Source organism: Triturus cristatus, chromosome 12, assembly GCF_964204655.1.
Source record: "Triturus cristatus chromosome 12, aTriCri1.1, whole genome shotgun sequence".
Taxonomy (NCBI): Eukaryota; Metazoa; Chordata; class Amphibia; order Caudata; family Salamandridae; genus Triturus; species Triturus cristatus.
The window spans coordinates 111,818,987-111,840,184 of record NC_140595.1 but is presented as its reverse complement, the minus strand read 5'-3'; the positions used below and the strand labels follow the sequence as shown (position 1 = coordinate 111,840,184).

General features: G+C 43.3%; 2 protein-coding genes across 8 annotated transcripts in view; one reads left to right on the top strand and one right to left on the bottom strand.

The window, feature by feature from the left end:
• Window positions 1-4,735, bottom strand: part of CRTC2 (CREB regulated transcription coactivator 2) — a 181,057-nt gene extending 176,322 nt beyond the window's left edge. For 2 of the 4 annotated variants that reach the window (XM_085637957.1, XM_085637955.1), the window contains exon 1: window positions 4,527-4,735. In XM_085637957.1, coding sequence (XP_085494083.1) covers window positions 4,527-4,667 — 141 coding nt within the window. In that variant the 5' untranslated portion in view covers window positions 4,668-4,735. The remainder of the gene's footprint in view (window positions 1-4,526) is intronic. The other 2 variants (XM_085637956.1, XM_085637954.1) reach the window with 1 other exon arrangement.
• A 183-nt stretch (window positions 4,736-4,918) lies between these two features.
• Window positions 4,919-20,656, top strand: RPP21 (ribonuclease P subunit p21). 4 transcript variants are annotated; one of them, XM_085637960.1, is made up of 3 exons: window positions 4,919-5,018; window positions 19,808-19,861; window positions 20,007-20,656. In XM_085637960.1, the coding sequence occupies exon 3, from the start codon at window positions 20,018-20,020 to the stop codon at window positions 20,465-20,467; it is 450 nt and encodes a 149-aa protein (XP_085494086.1). In that variant the 5' UTR covers window positions 4,919-5,018; window positions 19,808-19,861; window positions 20,007-20,017; the 3' UTR covers window positions 20,468-20,656. The 4 variants fall into 4 exon arrangements, with proteins under 4 accessions (XP_085494086.1, XP_085494087.1, XP_085494084.1 ...); XM_085637961.1 differs by lacking the exon at window positions 4,919-5,018 and adding an exon at window positions 5,040-5,114; XM_085637958.1 differs by lacking the exon at window positions 4,919-5,018 and adding an exon at window positions 5,123-5,257.
• Window positions 20,657-21,198: the final 542 nt, after the last annotated feature.

The window sequence follows — 21,198 nt, the reverse complement described above, 5'->3', positions numbered from 1 at the left end:
TGTACCACTTGTTTGAATGCTCAATAAAAATATTGGGAAAAAGAGTGCATCATAGAAGAGAGAAAAACTCAATTTGCAAAAATAAAATTAACATCAGTGTTACAGTGTATCAACAACGCATATCAGAACCAACCAAATGGAATGATACTCTACACCTACAAATGAATGCTAAAACACTATATCATCACAATATAAAGACTGCGTTAAAGGACTTGCCTATGTCTCCCATGTAAAGCGCAGTCCATTCTCTTCCTTTATCTGATATTAGATGCTTAAAGGTTGTGTCATACAACAATGGATGAGAACCAAAAATATCAGTGCATGTAAATCAGGGAAATATGCACCTTTTCGTTTGACTCTGTTTATCAGGATGATATTAGCTATCAAGTATGTCCATGTAACTTTGGCAATACATTAATATATGCATCAGATCTCACATACAAAGTTTTCATCAAAACAAACTCACTTCACAAATCCTCAAGTGATGGAGCACATTAGTACATGACTGCACATGATTCGTACACAGACACTGTCAGAATATTACAAGATCACACAAACAGAATATGTACCAGAAATCCGCACACTGCATGTTTTTTTAGCTTAGTCCAGTGAAGAATCTCAGTTCACAACTGAAATGTCCAAAACTGAGTCGTGCAGCTTTTTCATTCACTTACTGATGAAATAAGAGACAATATCACACTGTCCACAGTATCAATATTTTTTCCAGACTGATCTAATTGGTAAAATAACTGTGGCCAAATGTATCCACATCACTGGAGTGCAAAAGGACATAGTGGAAGCGTGTTTACTATAACTAATTAATGTTAATGTTAATGTTGTAGACTTGTAAAGCGCACAGCTGCCCCAGCAACGGGGCGTCCCGGCGCTGTAGACCGCTGGGGAACCCGTCCTGGCTATCCCTGTGAGATGGTCCCTTTCTGGGTATCTCCAAGGTGAAACCAGGCATCCCCGGCGTCTGTGGGGGGCCGATGTAGAGATGAGGCAAGCTTAATGCCCAGAGTTGCCGAGTGTGTTCCTGGTTAGAGTAGGTACCGAGGCGAGAATTATCGAGTCCGTTTTGACCCTGGTCCACGACCTCTACCTCTATATACAGACATCAACGCACATCTACCAGCTATTCAATACTTACACATATCCAACAAAACTGTGCATACACGTTACAAAATGTATCTTTATTAAAAGTTTCTACTGATTTGTCAAATCAGTCTCTCAATACATTTAACAGCTATTACTCGTAATACTATGTACATACTTCAATTAATTCTTTGCAATATACAATATGCCTAGTTTTTTAGATATATGACATTCCATTGTTTATAAATCATACTACCTGTTTTTTTGTACTGCATACACAACAAAATGTTTCTCAGTCGCCAATTTGGGCTTTTTAAGCTCACCCTTTCCAAACCAGTTTTTGTATTACATTCACAAAGAATCAATGATCTTAAATGTTTTTGTTAAAGCATCTGTCAGAATATGAAATAGATTAAGAGAGAGAAATCATAGCAAGTAGTAGGCTATGATTCTCATCAGGCTCCAATCAACAATTTGCATCATGTACTTTTGGCAGCTACTCTCACCTTATGTATACAAGCAAAAAACAATAAATGGTACAGGATTTCCATTACCAGCATATGACAGGTCATAAGTGTAAAGAAACAGGAATGCAGATCAGCAAAAATCCATAAATTATATTCAGTAATTGCTTGCAGGGAGGGAACTGCCAGCCGACTTCTTGAGTTAGAATGCCTCATTCAAAAGAGTTCATACAAAACATATTGATGCAGTTCCTAAAAAGGACAATTAAAACACAGCTAGAAAGATAATACACTAACCTATCATGCCCATTAGCCACGGGGTTCAATTCGGTCTGTCTGCCTGCTTCTTTTCCTTCCATGCTATATATTTCAAATAGCTGTTCATAATTATGGTGATATACAGAATCAAATGCCGTTTAAATACATTTAGTTGGAAAATATTATTTTTGGCTACTTGGATGATACTTTCAAGGACGCTTTCAGCCTCCTAAAACTACTGTCAGCACCCGCGTATCTGTCTGCTAAAGTGAAGTCTGTATCCTTTCAGTATTAACAGCCAATTGCAGGGCAAAGATCCCACTCAACCATCATGTCCAAAACAGTTTTAAATGAGAGATAGATTTTAGAAAATACAGGCCTCGAGAAATCTACTTGCCCGCTCACTATGGCGAGTCAGATTTTATTAGGGTGAACTATATTTAGGGCCTACTCGCCCGTTATGGAGGCTGACAAAGAGCAGGTGTTCTGTTTACTCAGAAAGTGAAGGAGCAATATAGAGGCCTTTAAATCTTGTTTTTATCTGGTCCCCTTTGCTCTGTGTTCAGAGACAGAGGTCAGAAGTCAGTTTATGTATTCCTTAACATTTATTTTGTTTCTCTGACTGCAGAGTTCCAGGATTGTGTAAAGTGAACTGTCTGATATGCTGTACAGAGTGTGAAATGAAAGACTGTAGGGTGTCAGGTTTTTTTAAAACACACATTTAAATAGCTAATAAGTGAACTGTAGAAAACATTTCAAAATGTATTTCAGTAGTTATGAAATCTCATTTTTTGTAATCCTGAGTGATGAAAAAAATATAATAGGATGAAAACAAATCAGAACACTTTACTTGATGATGTGTAAATGATGTGTTTGCTGAAATCAAATTTTCACACTTTTTTTTTACACTATATAGTTTTATCAGTAAAACTGCATGCTAGTGGGATTTTTTTGGCCCATTTTAATAGGAAATTTACTGTCTGTAAACGACAAGCTACCACATCATGCTTTAGTAATATATTTATTAAAAGTGAGTTTTTAAACATGAACTGAGAAACACTCCTGCAACTGCCTTGATGGCAATGTTATTAGTAAACTAAGAGGCAAGTCAGGGTCATGTGTACCCTATATGTGGGCTAGATTCTTATACATGGAGCAAACGTTTTAGTCTATTTAATCAAACGAGTTTTTTGTACAGCTGAAAAGCTGAACTCACATTTGAAGGTGCTCTCAAATGAGAATGAAGAAAAAGACAGCTCTGTAAAATAAAATATTTGCCCCAGATCACACAATTTTAGTCCAGTTAATGGGTTAAATACATTACAGTTAGATCAAGTAGATTATTAATGTTAACATTTTTATGATTTTTTGAGACCCGTATGTGGCACACTGGCGACGAGAATACAAAATGCCTTTTAAAGCACGAAATCACTTTAACATTGTTCTTAAAATATGTTCACAGATTATGGAAGAACCTGTTATGACAGTTATGTTCCCAGTGGGTGATGTTAGTTAGGTCATAGTTTTGGGCATGTACCTGCAGTCTAAGGGTGGGCAGAACTTGCGGAATTTCACTCCGCGGAGTTACATAAAAACATGTGAGACTCAACGGAGTTCACCGAGTATGTGGAATTCAGGACGTTGTGCTGATTTTTATTGGCAGGTGCGTGTTCCGTGCTGTAAAATCAGCACGAATAGCACCATGCAGCGCGCTAGAGGGCACTGCTTGTTTCTAACTCGAGTGGATTTTCTAAGCGGCAGCCCTACTCAATGCAAACAGTCGCGACCTGCCGCATTTTAGCGCCCAGAAATCTTGCTAGGTGATGCAAATGGCGCTCTCCAACTTAACACTGGCAAGACATGTCCGAGAAGAAAAAAACTCTGCCAAGCAGCTGTTGGCGAAGTTTTGCCAGAAATCAGTGTTCCAAGTAGATCATGTAGTGGCCAGAACTCTGCTAACTCCACTAAAGGAGCGGAATTTTCTCCCACTCCTAGTACAGACATGTACACCTTCCTCTTTGCCAAGAATGTCAAGTGCTAGCGCTACACAGTCCCTCTTCTCTAAGCCACACACCTGCCGCTTTCAGCAGCTGAGGTGGCCATTCAGTATCAGTCAGACACACTTTACATATTCATACCGCGAACCAAACCTAGCATCTCGGCTACAGCCAACTTCTTTTGCCCACTCAACAAGGCATTTACACAGTGCTAGGCCACTTGTCTAACAGATACATCACCACCAACATAACCCTACTACTTAAACTCCTGCAACTGAATGACGATACCTCTTAGCAGTTAGTAAACTTAGCCAATGCCCCTCCCAAATCAGTGACACAATAACAAACATGCCGCCCCCCCGTAACATGACAGCATACCCCCTTTTCTAGGCTAAATGCGTCAATTATTGACCACAAACTCACTCCCTAAGGCAAACTACTGGCTAAGATCTCCTCGCCCATTATCAGCCCCACCGTGCTGACAAACACTAAATGGGGAGTTTTTACCTCGGACTGCCCCTCCCCCTGCATCTTCAAACACCCTTACCGACCACCAAGTCCATTATAAAGCATATATCCCCTTAACCGATAGACCCACCACTACTGGCAGTTCCTTTTTAACACACCTGCCCACTGACAGCCCAATACACACTGACAGCACCCCTCCCTCAATCTGACAGCTCCTCCTCTCCTCCCAGCCCCTCCTCCTCACCCGTGTGGAGCCGATGTCCATCATAACCTCCTCGAAGGCTGCCGTCTCCTCCGCTTGCCGCTGTCGTTGCAGTGCAATCTTCTCGCTGAACTTGCGGGGGTTGGACGAGGCCGAACTCGGCCCGTTCGGCGCCGCCGCCATCTTCGACCTGCCGCCGCTGCACCGCACAGCCGGAGCCGCAGGGGCCGCCGGGATGTGTAGTAGGAGAGGGAGTGGATGTGTCCTCATGCGCGCGAGGAGAAAGCGTAAACGGACTACAAATCCCAGGACTTCAAAAACAAAAGTGAGGGAGCACACTGGATGCCGGAAGTTGTGGTGCGCTACGAATTTGTTGCTGTACGTCGCAGCGACGCCAGGACAACAATGGACTTCAAATAGGATCACAGGTCAAGGCGTCTGAGGTGCTGTCGGGATATGTATTGCGGGTTGAGGGCGGTAGCTGCACAGATCCAAGATGCGAGTACAAAAGAGGACTACAAGTTCCGGCAAAGAGTAAGGCTAAAGGACATCATTGTGGGGCAGCTGGGTGAGATGGTTCGAAAGATAGAGAGCGCCATTTATTTTTATATTGCGCGGACATCACTAAAGGTACTAGAGCGCCTTACATCGAGCCTACTCCAGAACAGAAATGCGGAAACGGTTTTAAAGTTGTAGGGGAAAGGGTGGATATAAACGCCGGAGTTTCTCGCAGATTAGGTGGTAATTGAGAAAAGAACGTATACTTTAATAACGTAAGTACTCTGGTTATATTTTAATGTACTACACAATACTTTTATTGGCGCGAAGCATCATATATGTATTGACAACATGTTTACACTACTTATGTGTCCATTATTTCGATATGCACTACAGAAGATACCAGTTGTGTATCGTGTCTATAGGTCGTGGAGCTTTTAGTGGTCCTGTAAGCCCGTGTGTATATATGCACGTGAGCTAGATAGTGACGTAAAATAGAGAAGAGGTAGCTTGGAGATGAAGTATTGATGTGGCGGGAGGCCCCTAGTACATCATACAGGAAGACTCGGAAACGGACTACGAACGGCAAAATGACCATCTACGAATCAGCGCCTATAAAGACGAAGTATATCTCACTAGTCGCGATTTCTCACCCGACAGCAGTCACTGATCGAGGTGGGTCCAAACGAAATGTCGCCATACATTACCGTGCAGCGACGCTTTTTTTCACGTGTTTTCTTTGGGTGCTGTAAAGCTGTTCTTCTGGGTTTGTTTGGGGGCAGCATATTTTTAATTTCCATCAGCTGTACTAAACCTGCATCTTTGATTCCTACTCTTAGGATAGGGCAGGAGAAATGGATCGGACCCCCTCATTAGAGAATGCACATGGTAGCTTCGCCGAGTTTCCACAACTGTTTTGTTGTTTCATCAGACATTTATGGTAACTAAGCCTGTTTCAGGTAGTTGTTTGTGCACGTGTATGTCACACCGATGTGCGGTTTAATGTTGGGTTGTGGATTCTGTTCCAGCAACAGTCAAGTATTTCCCCCCCCCCCCCCCCCCCCCCCCCCCCCCCCCCCAGAAATCTTTGGTCTTGCATCACACAGCAAACTTTACATCAGCACATTTGGTACATTATGATCTGCAATGCAACTTGTTGCAACATTTTACTTACGGTGCTCATGCCTGGTTACTTATCAGTGGTTTCGTAACTGGTTTACATTCCTCAGTAACAGTCATAATTATCATTTAGGAATGCGGGGTTTTATATCTAACGTATTTCGTGATTTAGTCAAACGTAAGAAATCCTTGATTTCATATTCCTCAAGCATCTGGCTTATAAAATAATTTTATAACACAGTATGTATTGAATGAAGTTTTAAAAAAGAGTATGAATGTGCAAAATTCGCAAGTTGATGATGTTTCACATCTGGCAATGGTAAATCCGCTCCCTTTGTTGGTCTATACAGTATGCTAAGTGCCAACCATTGTGCTTTATTGGCCCAGATAAATGTACCCCAATATTTTGTTTACAAAAATATTGTGTGCAAAAAACATGGTAGTGCAGAATATATATCTATAAAAAAAATGGAATAGTGGTAAAATCGACATTCTAATCGGAGCTGTTTTACTTCGGCTGTGCATAATCTGGGCTAGTCCAAGAATTTGTCACCTAAAATCTGTTCAGTTCTCACTCCTTTTCTGATACTAGTAAATAAGTTGGTGGAAGGGTTAGGTGGATCAACTCCTCCACCCGTTTTATTTCTGATGAGTAAAATGACATGTATTCCACCTTTTTAGCAAATTTCGTTTTTTTTCTTTTCTTATTAATCTGTTTTGGTATCCATATGCAGTATGGTGCTTTCACACACTGCCCATTTTAGATCTTCTGGCTTCCAGGTAGTCCGCCTAAGGCCTCAGGTGTTTTCCAACTCATTGCAATTACTTGTTTCGCTAAGACTTGTGCCATATTAAAAAAATAAAACTGCTGGCGGCTTTCTTTCCCTTGGGACATACAAGTATACAAGATTATGGTGTCCACTTGATGGTCTTATCTGTTGCTTCATAACATTTTCCCTGTAGTAGAAATCTAGTAGCACCTCCATACCATCTGATAATGACCCTCCTCTATTTCCCCACATTTTAGACCGTTCCATTGGGTCCCAGAAAAATGTATTTACCTACTTGGTACAACGTAGAGACTCTTTAAAAGTAATAAAGATGTATCGATCAAAATCGAGCATTTCTGAATATTCTTGGGACATCAACAAAAATAGACGCCCAGCCATGATCACTGATTGGTTTATTAATATTGAGATCCCACTTGTCTCTGGGCCGTCCAAGTAGCTTTTTTGCTGTTCCTGTAATGCTTGTATCATTAGTTGTATTGCTTTCCCCTGCCATACTATTCTGAGCGCAAGGTGTGTGGGTGGCTCATTGTCCTCAATTTTCCAGCACATGCAGGCTAGCACAAATTAAGCTACACAGCAGAAGGTGTCTGATAACCCATCGTCTCCTATTAATTCTCCGACCTCTTTAATTTTCCTTCCTACATAGCCCCTCTTAGATCCCCATTTATGTTGTAATGAATATAAAAAAAAAAAAGTTGAAAGCATAAACTAGCCATCAGCAGTTCTGGGGTATACAGTGCATGTGAATGCGTTCTCATCAGGCTTCACGCTCTACAAAATTTAAGCGCTCCCAAGAGCATTGTTGTTTCCTCATCCCCCACCCCATCCTCCGGTTTATTATAATGATTAGTAACTCTGTTAGGGTGTGGGAAACTTGCATGCCTGATGTCATCTAGCCATCTCGTTGCAGCTGGACTTCCAAATAATAAAGCTCAAAGTCGGGTGTCGCAATCCCAACCTCCTCCTTAAGGAGTCAAAGCTTGGACCTCGATATTGTGTGTATATGTGCTCCACAGATCAGGTCCCACCATATATTGTTGATATCTCAGTCACGTTTTTGGTATTCTGAATACAAAGTTGTTAACAAGTACAACAAACAGAGCAATTAAACCATTTTCAAAAGGGCTTTTTTCCCTGCTGTGGAAATTGGTAGTGTTTTCCAGAAAGTTACCTCACTTCTATATGTGCCACTAAGGCCGCTCATATGTTCCATCAACTGGGTCTTCATTAGTTTAGTATATCTGGACCCCTAGGTAGAGCACAGTCGTTAATTGCCACTTCAGCCTAGTGGCCTCTTTTGGCAGCCTGTTACGCAAGTATTCAGACATGGAATGAACTAGATTTATTCCAGTCAACTTTAAAAAATAAAATATATATATATATATATATATATATATATATATATATATATATATATATATATATATACTCTTAATTTAGTTTTCTGCATTCTCTTGCACAGAAACAGCTCTGTGATGTGACATTGGTGCAGACGCATTGTCATTTTACGTACTAGGGCACGCAATCCAAATCAATTTCACTTTTTGATGAAGTTCAATCAAATAAACAGTTTTATATCATTTTAACCATCGAATCATCCTTTTTATGTTTTACAATTTATACATCTTACAGAGGAAGTTCATCAGATGGGTGCTCAGATTGCTTGTTCACTCTTACCATGTTTACGTAGTCTGACAGTTTTTCACCCCTTCTCGCTAGTTGTATTTTTATTTCCTGCCTAAGGACTGCTCTCCCTCTACACTAGGCATTTTGAGAGTCAATGCATTATTGCCTGTCACCTTTTAGCCAGCAGGAGTATAAAATGTTCTCCTCATCTTGTTCTTTGACTGGCCAGCTCTTACATCTAAGAGATATTTTTGTGGCTGCAATGCTAGGTCCACTTCAGTGTTTTTTTTTTTTTTTTTTTTTTTTTTTTCTTTCTATCAACTTCTCGTCGCCAGTAACTTGTGTGCAATCCCATATCAAATGGTAATACTTTGCCTCCATTTGATGACACTTTGGGCACTTGTTACAGTTAACTTTTAATATGGAAATTTCCCAGAACTGTTCTATTGGTTCTGTAGGCACTATTGTATCTATATTGGCGGCATTCAGAACCTGAAGCATGTGAAGTTATGTGTCCTATAATGCTGTATGGTCAGTTGTTATGATGGGGGGAAATCCAAGTTCAGAACCCTCCCATTCATTCTCAGCGTATATGTATTTTCACTGCTGAGTACAGAAAGCTTTCATAACCTCTATAAACTGTATTCATGCATTGGGGTGGGTTTCAGATGAGTGATCAGGGATTGGAGCAAACTCCTGATGGTAGTTGGTGTGCTGTGCCTTGGACCGAAGCTAATGTGATGGGGTGTAAAAACCTTTATGTTAATGGCGTCTACTCGCTTATATTTTGCTCAGTGCTTTGTCATCTGAATTGGCATCGACATGGGTATGTATGATGCAATTTCTGCTCTCTCAGCCCTGTTTAGGAAGGACACGATTACTGCCTCTAGTCGTATGTAGGAGAGCCCCCTCTTTCTTTGCAGTGTTATAGCCACCTACAATTGTTGGGGTTAGCTGATCAATGTACATTACATACAATTCTGCCAGAAGTCTGTATATGTCCGTTCTGTGTGAAAGTTGCTGCCTCCATGCTAACAGCGCAAAACTGCTGTGTATTGTTTAGCTCACTCCCAGACTTCTTGGAGATCCCTGAAGTAAGCACATTCCATTGGCCGCCAAGACTTTCAAAGTGGCTGTGAACTGAATAGTATATTTAACTCCATCTTTCAGAGTCTGTGATTTCCTTCTGTGAAAGAGGCTCTTTTCTGTTGAACGGCAGCTTTACAATCTGGAAATATCATCATAATTTTGATTTTTCCCGCAATTGAGGAGACCTTACTTCCTGTCATCTGTAATACACCGACCCGGTAATGTAGTAATCTTGCTGCAACTGGTCTGGTTGGGCTCTGTCTCTGGGAGCTGCCACGTAGGCATCCCGTGGGCACTTTCCAGTTTATAAAATGCTAGTCCTTCTGGGGCTGCAGCTTGTGCTAGCTATTGTTCTAAGAACCTGCTGACGCAGCTCTGTTCAGTCGTTTCTGGAAGGACCACCACACACATGTTGTTTCTTCTGGCACGACGTTCTGAGTCCTCAACTCTATATTTTAGAAAAGATACACCCTCGGTAGGCTCTCTCAATTGCATCTAGTTTTTCGGTGGTCAGTACTCTTATTGTGGTCTGTGATGTGTTTGAGGAAAGCTTGCTCTGTTGACCGTGCTGTCATCTGCTCTACATGTGAAAAAAGCTTCCTTGCTGCTTCCCCTGCTGTACCTGTTCTATATGAATGAAGCCTGAACTGTTGCTACCACTGAAGTATGTGTTCTGTCTTTCAGTAACACTTACCTGCTACTGTCTGATAATGTCTGAGTGAGAGAAGCCTGCACAACTGCTGGCTATGTGGGAGGGAAGCTTGCTGTGCTGCTGCCGAAGTCTTGCCCACAATGTGGGCACACAGAAGCATAGCATTCCTATCTTGGCCTCCTCTTTGGTCACTCCTTCCACCTCATCACCACACCTCATCTGTTACTGCCCTTATCGTTGCCCTCTCTTGCTGCCCCCCTTCCCCTGTCCTCACTGTACTCCAGCTTGTGCTTGGACGGGTCTGATACCCTGGTCAACCCAGAGGTGGGGGAGAATGTCGGACGATTGATCTGTGATGCCTGACGTATGCTTGGGTTTGATGGTATGACGGGTGGCTGCAAGCTTGTGTGCCTGTGGATCATGGGTGGTGGATGCACGGGGTGTAGTACATAAGTATATGGCTGAACTTCTTTTCAGGATGGCGAGTGCGGGTGGCGGGAGAGATTGCAGAATGTAGTGAGTCTGACAATGCTGATGGTTCCATCTCTAGTCCTGTCGCCATCTCTCATTCAGTTTAGAACCAGGTGCAGCACAATTACCTGGAAGACAGATTGGAGTGTTTAGCCGGGTGGTTGTACGTTTGTTCATGACGGTCCCAGTTAGACATATGGGGATGCTGTGTGAGTCCTAGCATATGCTATGGGTGGGCATAGTTAGACGAATGGTTGCACTATGTATGACCGCTGGTTACTTGGTCCGTCATGTTGGCAATGTTTATTTTGTTTAGAAGATTTTGTAGTTTGTCTGCAGCTAGGCAGGATTGTGCGGGTCGGAGAGCTGGGCACACTACCGCGTCAGACTTGGAATTTGGATTGTCAATTCCTTACCTGGAACGTTCGAGGTCTGGGGAAGCACATTAAATGCCACTGGGTACTTACATTTCTATTCGGAGACTACACCCTGTTTTATCTCTCCATCCCGCGCCAAGTTCTCTTAAAATTGCAAATACTTCTGGATGAATTCAGCAAGCTTTCGGGCCTCCGACTTCACCCCGACAAGTCTTTGATATTCCCCCTTGCTGCCTTGGTCAGCCTCCCGGTGCATCAACTACCTGCTCTGGGCTTGAGATTGGAGTTGACACAGTTCTGGTAGCTCCCACTCGTACTTTGCAACTCCAATTGACTATGGACATGGTCTTGGCTTCCTTGCGGTCCTCTGTGACGTTTTGGAACACACTGCCACTCTCGTTGACGGGAAGAATGGCCATGGTGAAAATGGTCCTGTTGCCTCGGTGTCTGGAGTGTTGCAACACTCCCTCTGCCCCCTTCCTTATGGGGTTTGTAAACAAGTGAACTCTATATTTCATTTCTCGGTGTGGGTCAGCAGAGTAGTCTGGCCCTGTCAACATTGACTGGGGCGATACAAGGACAATGGACTGGTAGTCCCCCAGACTGGACTTGTAATACTATGCCTCACAACTTCAGCATGTGGCCCGCTGGGTAGATCAAGGCGATAACTGGAAATAACGTCCATTTTCCAGCAGCATAGCCGTAGATGGGCTTCCTGAGATCTTGATGGAGGGTTCCGGTCGACCAGCAGACATTCCGTATATAGTCTGACAGACTGCTTCCATTTGGCAAAAATTTGCCCACATAGTCTTGAAGCGAAATCCATTTCATAGAGAAATGGGTGTCTGGATATTAAAACCGGCCAGGCAGTTGATGGATAATATATCCTTAAGATCCTGGCAGGATGGGGGAGTGAACATGTGTAGGGGACTTGTACACAAATAAATCGTTCATCTCCTTCGCAGAAGCGCAGTAGGAATTCACTCTTGGACCTGGACACTTCTTGTACCACCTAGTCCTAGCTTCTTTTATTGCCTGTGCTGCTTGGCCATGTTACCCTGCGGCGCCGGAGCCTACACAAACCTTAGGTTTCCAATTGGCTTCGGATGCGGACCTGAAAACTGCACTGACTACCGTGAACTGTAAACAGGTAAATGAGCTCACACTCTTGGTTTCTTGCAATGCTCGTTTTTAATTCATTCAGTACAATTTCCTTCACAGAACATATCTCACACCTACTGACTTGCACTAGAAATCTCCAACTCGACCTGTGTCCCCGCTGCAACACGTTCAACGCTGACTTTCTGGATCTAGCTTGGCAGTGCCGTCTGTTGCAGGACTTTTGGTCTCGGGTGGTGGACAACATTCACAGGGTCACACAAGTCAGTATCCCTTACTCCCCAGTGCTGCCTACTGGGCAACTTAAAGCATCCAAAAGATGGGAAGGTGCCCTATAAATGTATACAATTGGTGTTGGTCTTAGCCAGACGAAGGGTAGCCATAATGTGGATGGGGACAAAAGGACCTGAAATAGTGGGTGCACTGGAATAGAGATGTCATGGAGCGGTCTTTGGCTGAAAAGTGGCACATGTTGATTAGTAGGTGGGATAAAAAAAGGTGTTGGACAACCTGGCCGAATAGAGAGATCTCTGTGCCACTCTAATAGATCCTGATTCTGAAATGGTGTCCGATGATAGCCCTGACAGATACTGTGTATGTATGGTCCTCGGAACTGTAATTGTCGTGATAATGTAAATAGTGTATATATGCGTCCTTACTTTGCAAATTGTTTTCAGCTGCTATAACATTGAGGATTTGTATAAATACTCAAAACTAAGGTTTAAAAAGGGGGGGATTTTAGCAATCGCCATCTGAATGGGATTCTCACACAGGTAACATTTTATAGGCATGACAAACCTAGATTTCAAGATTTTGTATTAGCTGAAATCCACTGCCTTTTTAGGTCTTGCCTAGCGGTGCTGCGCGCATGCGTAGCTCGCTCGGCGAGATTCATTGCTAATGAGATGTTTCAGTAGAGGGCTTGAAGCCCGCCCCTCATTTCCATTGGCCGGCGTCATAGTTTATGCTAAACGGTGGCCTGCCATTGGAAATGAGGGTTTTTAGTTGCCGCCCTTTGGCCTGCGATCCAGACTGGGTCGCCTTCTTCACGGCTGTCGTGAAGCACTTTCTTATCTTTATGGGGCCATGTGTTTGAAAAACATGGCTCCATAAAGACAAGAAATCCCCATGCTCCGGCTGCAGCGCGGTCCTTTTTCACTTTTAGGACCGCGCTTTTTGTTAATACCACAGAACCATATCAAGCCACTCACATTGATGGGTAGTGGCAACTGATCGAAAGCTGAGCAACCATTGCAGATACTTTCATAATGACACGATTTTTTTATCTGTGTAGTTTCAGTGCTTCAAAGGGGCGCGCCCGTGAATTGTTTGCAAATTACAATTTCAATGGCTGTTTCTACATCTGTAGAGCTTCCGGTCTTAAGAAAACTCTTCAACTTCTGTGGTGTCGCAATCCAGCTTGTGTTAAGATGCCACTGCAGTGACATTGTGCTACAGAACGCGCAAAGTCGTTTGTCTTTGCGGCCACATGCAATAGCCAGCCCGGCCGGGCACCGAGCCCCTCCCGGTGCCTCACAGCTCCAGGCCACGCTCCCTGGGCTGTGGGAAGAATCTGCTATTCCAGCACTGAGGTCCCGATACTCCCTACTACTCCGCACGCCCCCCGCTGCTCCGTACACAGCTCCACCAGTGCACCCTGATCACGCCCCCGCTGCTCCGTGCACAGGTCTGCCGGTGCACCTCAACCACGCAGGTCAGCGCCCCCTGCTGTTGCTGTGCAAGTACATCTCGGCTCTGCAGCGGTTATATGACGCTACTTAGCATGCCATTACTACGCATGCTTTTAGTGCGATGTTTTTACATTGCAACTACCATTACTCCGCATATTTTTACTGCGCAAACTATTTCTTCGCAAATACATTTAGAATATAAGACTCTGCTTTTACTGCGCTGTTAATTACATCGCATACCACTACTTTGCAAACGAGGACCATTTTCAGTATTTTTTAATAAGGTAACCTAACCCCTGGGACGGTATTGCAGGCAAATAGGGGTTTTGGGTGGGGGAATGCACCCGACTGACACCCTAAACTGGCATTACTTCTGGTGTCATATGTGTTCGATGCTGATGAAACAATGTAAAACCAGAGATTCATGGTCAGTGAACACTGGAATCACTCACCTGATAACAAAGTGCGGGCGCTGAGAGGCCACTATGCTGCAGCCCATATGAAAAAACAAATGCAATTTACAGAAGTGCAAAACACTTTTTCCTCTTCTGAATCTTCTTAAATTGACCCGTTCAGGGACGTCACTTGTTATGTTTACGTCATTGGCCCCCACCTTGGCAAAAATTAGTTCTGCTTGGCATAGCTTGCAAGTGGTCATATACGCGGTAGGAGGGCGGGGGAGGGAGAGGAGCACGTGTGAGCCTCTGGCGGCGCAGTGCCCGGTTTGCACGAGGGAAGTTGGTGTTTGCTTGTGTTGTGCTCGTCGTTCTTATTAGCAAGTATGTCATAATCCTGCAAAAACGACGTCAGAAGAAAACAGCTTCTCGCAGTGAAGGTTTTATGACACGAGCTGTGTGTGGGGGGGGGGGTTGCGCTTGGCATCACTTGTCATGCCTAAAGCAAACAGCGCCCCTCTGCTGGAGGGTGGGTTGGTCCCGCCAGACGCTCTGGCCACTGAAGGCCTGTTTTGATCGCGTGGCTTGGTGCAACTGTCCCCGCCTGACACCCTATAATGGCATTACTTCTGGTGTCATATGTGTTCAATGCCGATGAAACAATGTAAAACCAGAGATTCATGGTTCACACCTGCTGTCTTGTTTTTTAGCCCTTAATCTCAATCCCCGTGCCAGATGTGGTATAACGGCCTGAGCTGGCGGCTTTGGAGCTGGGTAACCAGGTTCGCGTCTCAGCGTCGGCTCTTCATCCTGTGATTGTAGGCAAATCATTTAATCTCTCTGTGCCTGTCAAAACATGTTGTGTATTGTAATTGGTGCTCATGTACAGCGCTCCAATACCTTCGAGTCCAGTTGGCACTATATAAAACTGAAAAATAAACAAGAGTACCTACCCTGCGCCTTGATTTATAATCGCACCATGAAGTATGGATGAATGCACTTCGAAACACTAGTAATTAGAAGTATCATTGTTAATTACATTGTTTATTTTTATGATTTTTTTTCAGTACAGGTGCCAGCAGGCTACTCTCAATCCACAGCAGCAACCGCCTTAACTCACTGAGCTACCTGTAGAGGTATCAGCATAGAGCCCTCCGTTAGGACGGTGAATGGCCAAACTGATCTATTTTACGTGGCAATCTTTAGAAGTCTGTCACCGATCAAATCTAAACATGCCATGCTACTGACGGGTATTTCGGAAAGAAATTCCCCATCCTCAGTAATACAAATAACAGAACCACTTGAAAAGTCCCCTCAAATATGTAAACCCAATCTGAAGGTGCACTGTGTTTGGTATCAAATTAGAGCCTTTTCGTTCCTGAATTGGAAGAACCTACCAACGCTTGGTTACAAGGCCTGTAGAAAGAGGTGCTTGAACCAAAAGCATCGTGATTTCCTTGTTGCTCAACACCTGTTCCTTTTCCTTCCTTGTATACATTTTTAAATTCGCAAAGTAAAATAATGCGTACTAATATCATTTGCGAAGTAAAAGCATGCTATGTTTCAGCATGCGTAGTGATGGTAAACGCGAACTAAAAAATGTGTAGTAAAAGCACATCGTAGTAACTGGGTATTAACCTCTGCAGCACATGAACGTCTTTGACTATTGGGGCGTGCACACCACCGCCACCAGCTGCACGTTCATTCAGACAGCACTTGTCCCTCCTCCTCCTCGGGCACCCCGTGGGACTGCACATCCAGGCAGCACTTGTACTCCCCCACCCTCGGGCACTTCCAGCACCTTGTGTGGGGCTGGACATTTATTCAGGCAGCACTTGTACCTCTCCCTCAGGCACTTCCAGCACCCTGTGTGAGACTGCACTTTATTCAGACAGCACTTGTACCTCTCCCGCAGGCCTGCGCTACGCCCCTGCTACCACCACCTTTGATGGTGTGTGAGCCCCACACTCCTTCAAACAGCACTAATTCACCCCATCAGGCACTTCAGGTGAGACTCCACATACCAATGAGACTGGACTGTGTGAAAAGGGTGATTTAATGAGACTGTGCACGTCAGTCTCCAACCCTGGCCTGGGGCGTCTAAAACCCCCGCTTTAGCAGCTGCAGGTGGATGGGTGTATGAGTGAAAAGGAGGGTAGATGTATGGCCGAATGAAGGGGTGGACGAATGGATAAGTGAAAGGATAGAAGCATTGTTCTCACCGTACAGCATTGTGTCTTAAAAAAAACAGAAAACCCGCTTAAATACTCGTTTCAAATGCCACACAGCGAACGGCACGCTCATGTTAGACTTTATTTTTTTGCAGTTTTACATAGCGCGGACTCGACTTGAAGATCACTTTACGGGAGCTCAAGTTACATTACACAAGGTCGCGTTCATTTCTGTTTCTTGAAGCTCGGGAGAACTTGAACTCCCAATCCTACAGAAGGCAGCTCTGGCTGTTTTGCTACATACACTCACGTAATAATTTCGGGCGCAGGCAGCAACGTTCTCAGACTTGTGGGAAAATACCACACAGTATTGAATAAAAAAAAAAAATGCATTTGCAATGCAATAGGTCTTGCATGTGCCAGACTTTGAGCTACCAGGATTGTAAATGACAAACCTTTTCTCTGTGTTGGTTTTGAAAACATATAAATAAAAGGCATTGTCATTAACAATGCCAATAGCTTAAAATTTCACAAATGCGAGACCTATTGCATTGCAAATGCTTGTTTGAATCTGTGTGCTGTCGAACAGAAAGGAACGTGTCGCCAAACACAGAAATTGGTGGCAGAAAGGGAGTGAAAACAAAATCCTGGACTGAAGCCCACTTTTCTTTGTATTTTTGTGTTTCAAGGGACACCACCTCTCTGCATGTTACAGAGGTAGGTAAATCTAACCAACGGAAAGACAGGGCAGATGGTCAGCAAACAATACCAGCCAAGTAACATATAAAAAATTAAACCAGCCTAATAGTTTCAAGCAGTGGATCGCGCTATGATGAGCCGGGAGCTCTGTAGGAGTCTGGTGAATACCAATGGGGCGCTGCTGAAGGTTTATCCGTAAGACTCTACAAAGTGGTCAAACGACAGGACAACCAAAAGGAGGCCTTAGAGGAACTATCTGGGAACGGGGAGGGGGGGGGGGTGAATTCCAGTAGAGATGGAAAAACTGTGAATTATAGCGAGAGTTTGAAAGCCAATGCAACTCTTTTTCAGGCAAAGACTAAATCCCAAAGGGAGTTTTAAATAGGCCTCTAAGCCTGGATTTGGAAATGACTTCAACTCAGCAAATGCAAGCTTATGAGTTAAATTGGGAGTTAGCGATCTGGTGTTCCAGCCTGCAACACTTTCACTGGCCTGTTTTCCTGCTCATTCAGCCCCTGTGTACCTGCCGCCTAGCCCAAATCCTGGCAGGAGATCACAACGGCCGGCCCGTCACATGCCAGCGACCATCTTGTTTTTCTTCTCACTCGCCACATGGGAGCCACCACTTCCAGCGATTTCCACACTTTAACAGCAGCCACCGTTGCTCCAGTTCAGTTCTCCTTGCCTCCTTAGTGATCCTCGCTGTTTTGGGTGCAATCTGTATTCATCACCTCAGGATGTCATCAGATTGTTGCCCTTGGCCTGGAGCTCAAACGCTGTGCATATTAAACGATTGACTGCAAGCTACTCACCCAGTTACAGTCCAGCTTGATGTGCTTGTTTCTAGATTACTTTAGTTGGAGTCCGGTCTTCTAAGCTGGTGTATTAATGCGATATTCTTGTCTGGTGGCACTTGCATAGCTTGGAAGTTCTGTTTGGTAGGATTTGAAGTTTGTGTTTTTTGGTTTTAATCCTTGCACCTGGTAATGCATTGAGCTGCAACTCAAATGGAACCACAATATAAGTATCCATTTCTTTACGTTATATTGTGAGCATTCTTTCATTGGTATTGCCTCGCAGGGTCCAATACTCTTGTTGGCCTGTTTCTGAGAATCCTGTTGCATAGTTTCGTAGAGGCTACTAGGCCTGGGGCCTGCACCACCTCCTCTGGCCGTGTGTGCTCTGACAGAAGCTGGTTGCTTCTGTATAACCACATTAAAATAAAAAAAATAAGTCTCCCAATTAGTCATCGTTAATGCTGGTAATTTTATTTTTTATAGGAAAAGTCACAATGTTGTGAAATTACTCAAATGGCATATCTCAAGTGAACATTAAACGCAAGAGCATACCATTTGATTCGAAGGCACTAAAGGAGTGGTTTGCGGAGTAAATGTGACTTTTTTTCCCCTCGAACTATACTCCCGCAACACATTTTCTGCTTTAACCAGTCCTCTGTAGCAAATAATTAGACAATGTCATACTTGTGTCATTTTTGACATTTTGCATAATTTTTGTAATACAAAAGTGCACACATTTTGCAAGCTCAATAAATTGTTTTGAGGCCTAATCAAAGTCAGCACTTAAAAGTGCATCTACTTTGTTACAGTTGAACGTAAACTCCAAGGTACAGAGTTGGGATAAAACATCCAGCTAGCCCATTGCTGGTTAACCTATGTCACCGTTATCAATTCATTCAAGTTCCTGGGATTCATGATTCCCTCTTAAGCTATTTATCATCAAAATTTCAAGCCTAATTGGCCATATCTTTTTTCTGGTCCAGGGAAGACCTGGCTTGGCGGTTCTGGCTGGACGGTGCCCATGAGGAACAGGGTCAAGACTGATTTGCATATGGCTTGGTCTAAACTGGGGTGGTGAAGTGAGCAAAAGAACGATGATGAATTCAACCTCTATCTAATAGTGACTGGGGGTGAGTGTCTGAAAAGTTTCAGCACTCCGTCCATAATCTTACTGCATGTACCATACCTTGCTGAACACATGCCAAAGGGAGCTTATATAATCTTACTGCATGTACCATACCTTGCTGAACACATGCCAAAGGGAGCTTATATAATCTGCAGTAATGGTTTCCTATGCCATTGAGGTAGTGCAGGGCATTAATGCTTCAGCTGGCTAACATCGACAAAAAACATTTGCTAAGCCAATTGGTCTACTGGTGCAGACAAAACATCCACCATACATCACTTAATCAGCAAAATAAAAACTATTTTACTAACACAAACAATCTATACAACTACTATAGAATAGAGAGAACAGAGGCGAGACTTGTTTTTCATTCAGCCGTGGTACGCCATTTACCATGGCGAAAGTACAAGTATTGAAGCGGAAAGTGAATTGTCAGAATGAGGTCCTGGTGGAATAGCTTCATTTTCTGCAGAACCTTTGTATCCGAATCATGAAGTTGTTGCACCTGTTGGAAGAACCAATTGACTTAAATGTGGCATTCAATTGAAGCTAGCGATCCGTTATTCTAAAGTATTTTTTTAACACAATGTAAAAGAGTTTTATATTGGAGGTGGGTTTAAAATGGATGGGAAATCTGGTTTCTTATTGCTACAAAACATGTGCTGGCATTCATATGTGTTTTTTCACCCCTATCCTTTAAAGGTGAATTTGCATCATTAAAACCAGTGACCTGAAAGACGAAGAGCATTATTTATGGTGAGTATCGTCAGCTTGACATATTATATCCAATTGCGACATTAACAATATATATTTTTTTAATGGCAGAATAAAGATTTACATCAAGGGAACTCCAAACAAGCTTTGCTAGTTTTTAATAATGTAACTTTTTTTTTATCTTCAGCTGGTCTTGCCATGTCTGGCCAAGTAAAAGACAAAGAAGCCTTTCAGAGGCTGAATTTCCTCTACCAAGCAGCCCACTGTGTTCTGGCACAAAACCCTGAAAATCTAGAACTGTCTCGGTTCTACTGCTTTACGGAAAGGACCATCAGCAAACGACTGGTGCTACGACAAGACCCTTCGATTAAAAGGACAGTGTGTAAGATGTGCTATACCCTTCTGATACCCGGGGTGACAGCAACAGTGCGACAACGAAAAACCCATGGACAGAAAAGGACAGTGGTGCGGTGCCTTAGCTGTGGCCTTGTCAAACGATTTGTAAACAACATCCATTATAAACTCTGGTCTGAACAGCCTGAAGCGAGGTTGGAGAATCAGCCAAAGAAAGACGAGAAACCACCCGTTCAACAAATCAAGCCAAAGGAGAAAGAAGCTGCTCATGCGAAGGGAGATGCAAAGTTCTAAACTTATGTTAACCTACAAATGTAGTGCATGTTTCTTTGGTGTATTGATTATTTAAAATATTTGTTTTGCATTACGACTCATTGCAGTTTCTTTTTTTTTTTTTTTGTTTACTTGCACATGCTTTAAGAAAGTGTTTTGCCACTTTTTTCAGTTGCTTAGAGTGCTTAAAATAAAAGGATTTTGAAAATGCGTTTGTATGAGATAAAATGGACCCTTGGAAATGGAGCTTCTAACAAATAAGAGCATTTTTAATGATCGTCTCATTCAGTGGGCTGTCTTGGTTTTCCCAGTGCACACTGTCCCCTTTCATTTTCTGGTTATTCTGAAAATGTGGCATGTCCTGTTTTTTTGGGGGGAGGAGGGGGGGTGCCTGAGTTTTACACCATGGAAAATAATAAGTTATAATTTCTCACCCTAACTAAAATGGCCACCAGGATCACTCTTTCATAACAGACTTGTAGCTGATCCTCTGAGCAGTGAAGCTTGCAACAAATTGCAGCTTTTATTTTAAAAAGTGTAATAGACACTGATGTACTTTAAGTTCATTTTGCTGAAGATGAAACAGTAGTTTTCAGGGTAATACGTGTTTTGTGATCTGGGAGGGGTGGGGGGGGGGGTGAAGACCATGGAAGTCCCCTTGTGTAGGGAGATACGGTCACATTTATTTGACTCTGCGATCATAGGAACACCCGAACACCCGCATCAAAAAAACAATTTGAAGTGTTTTCATG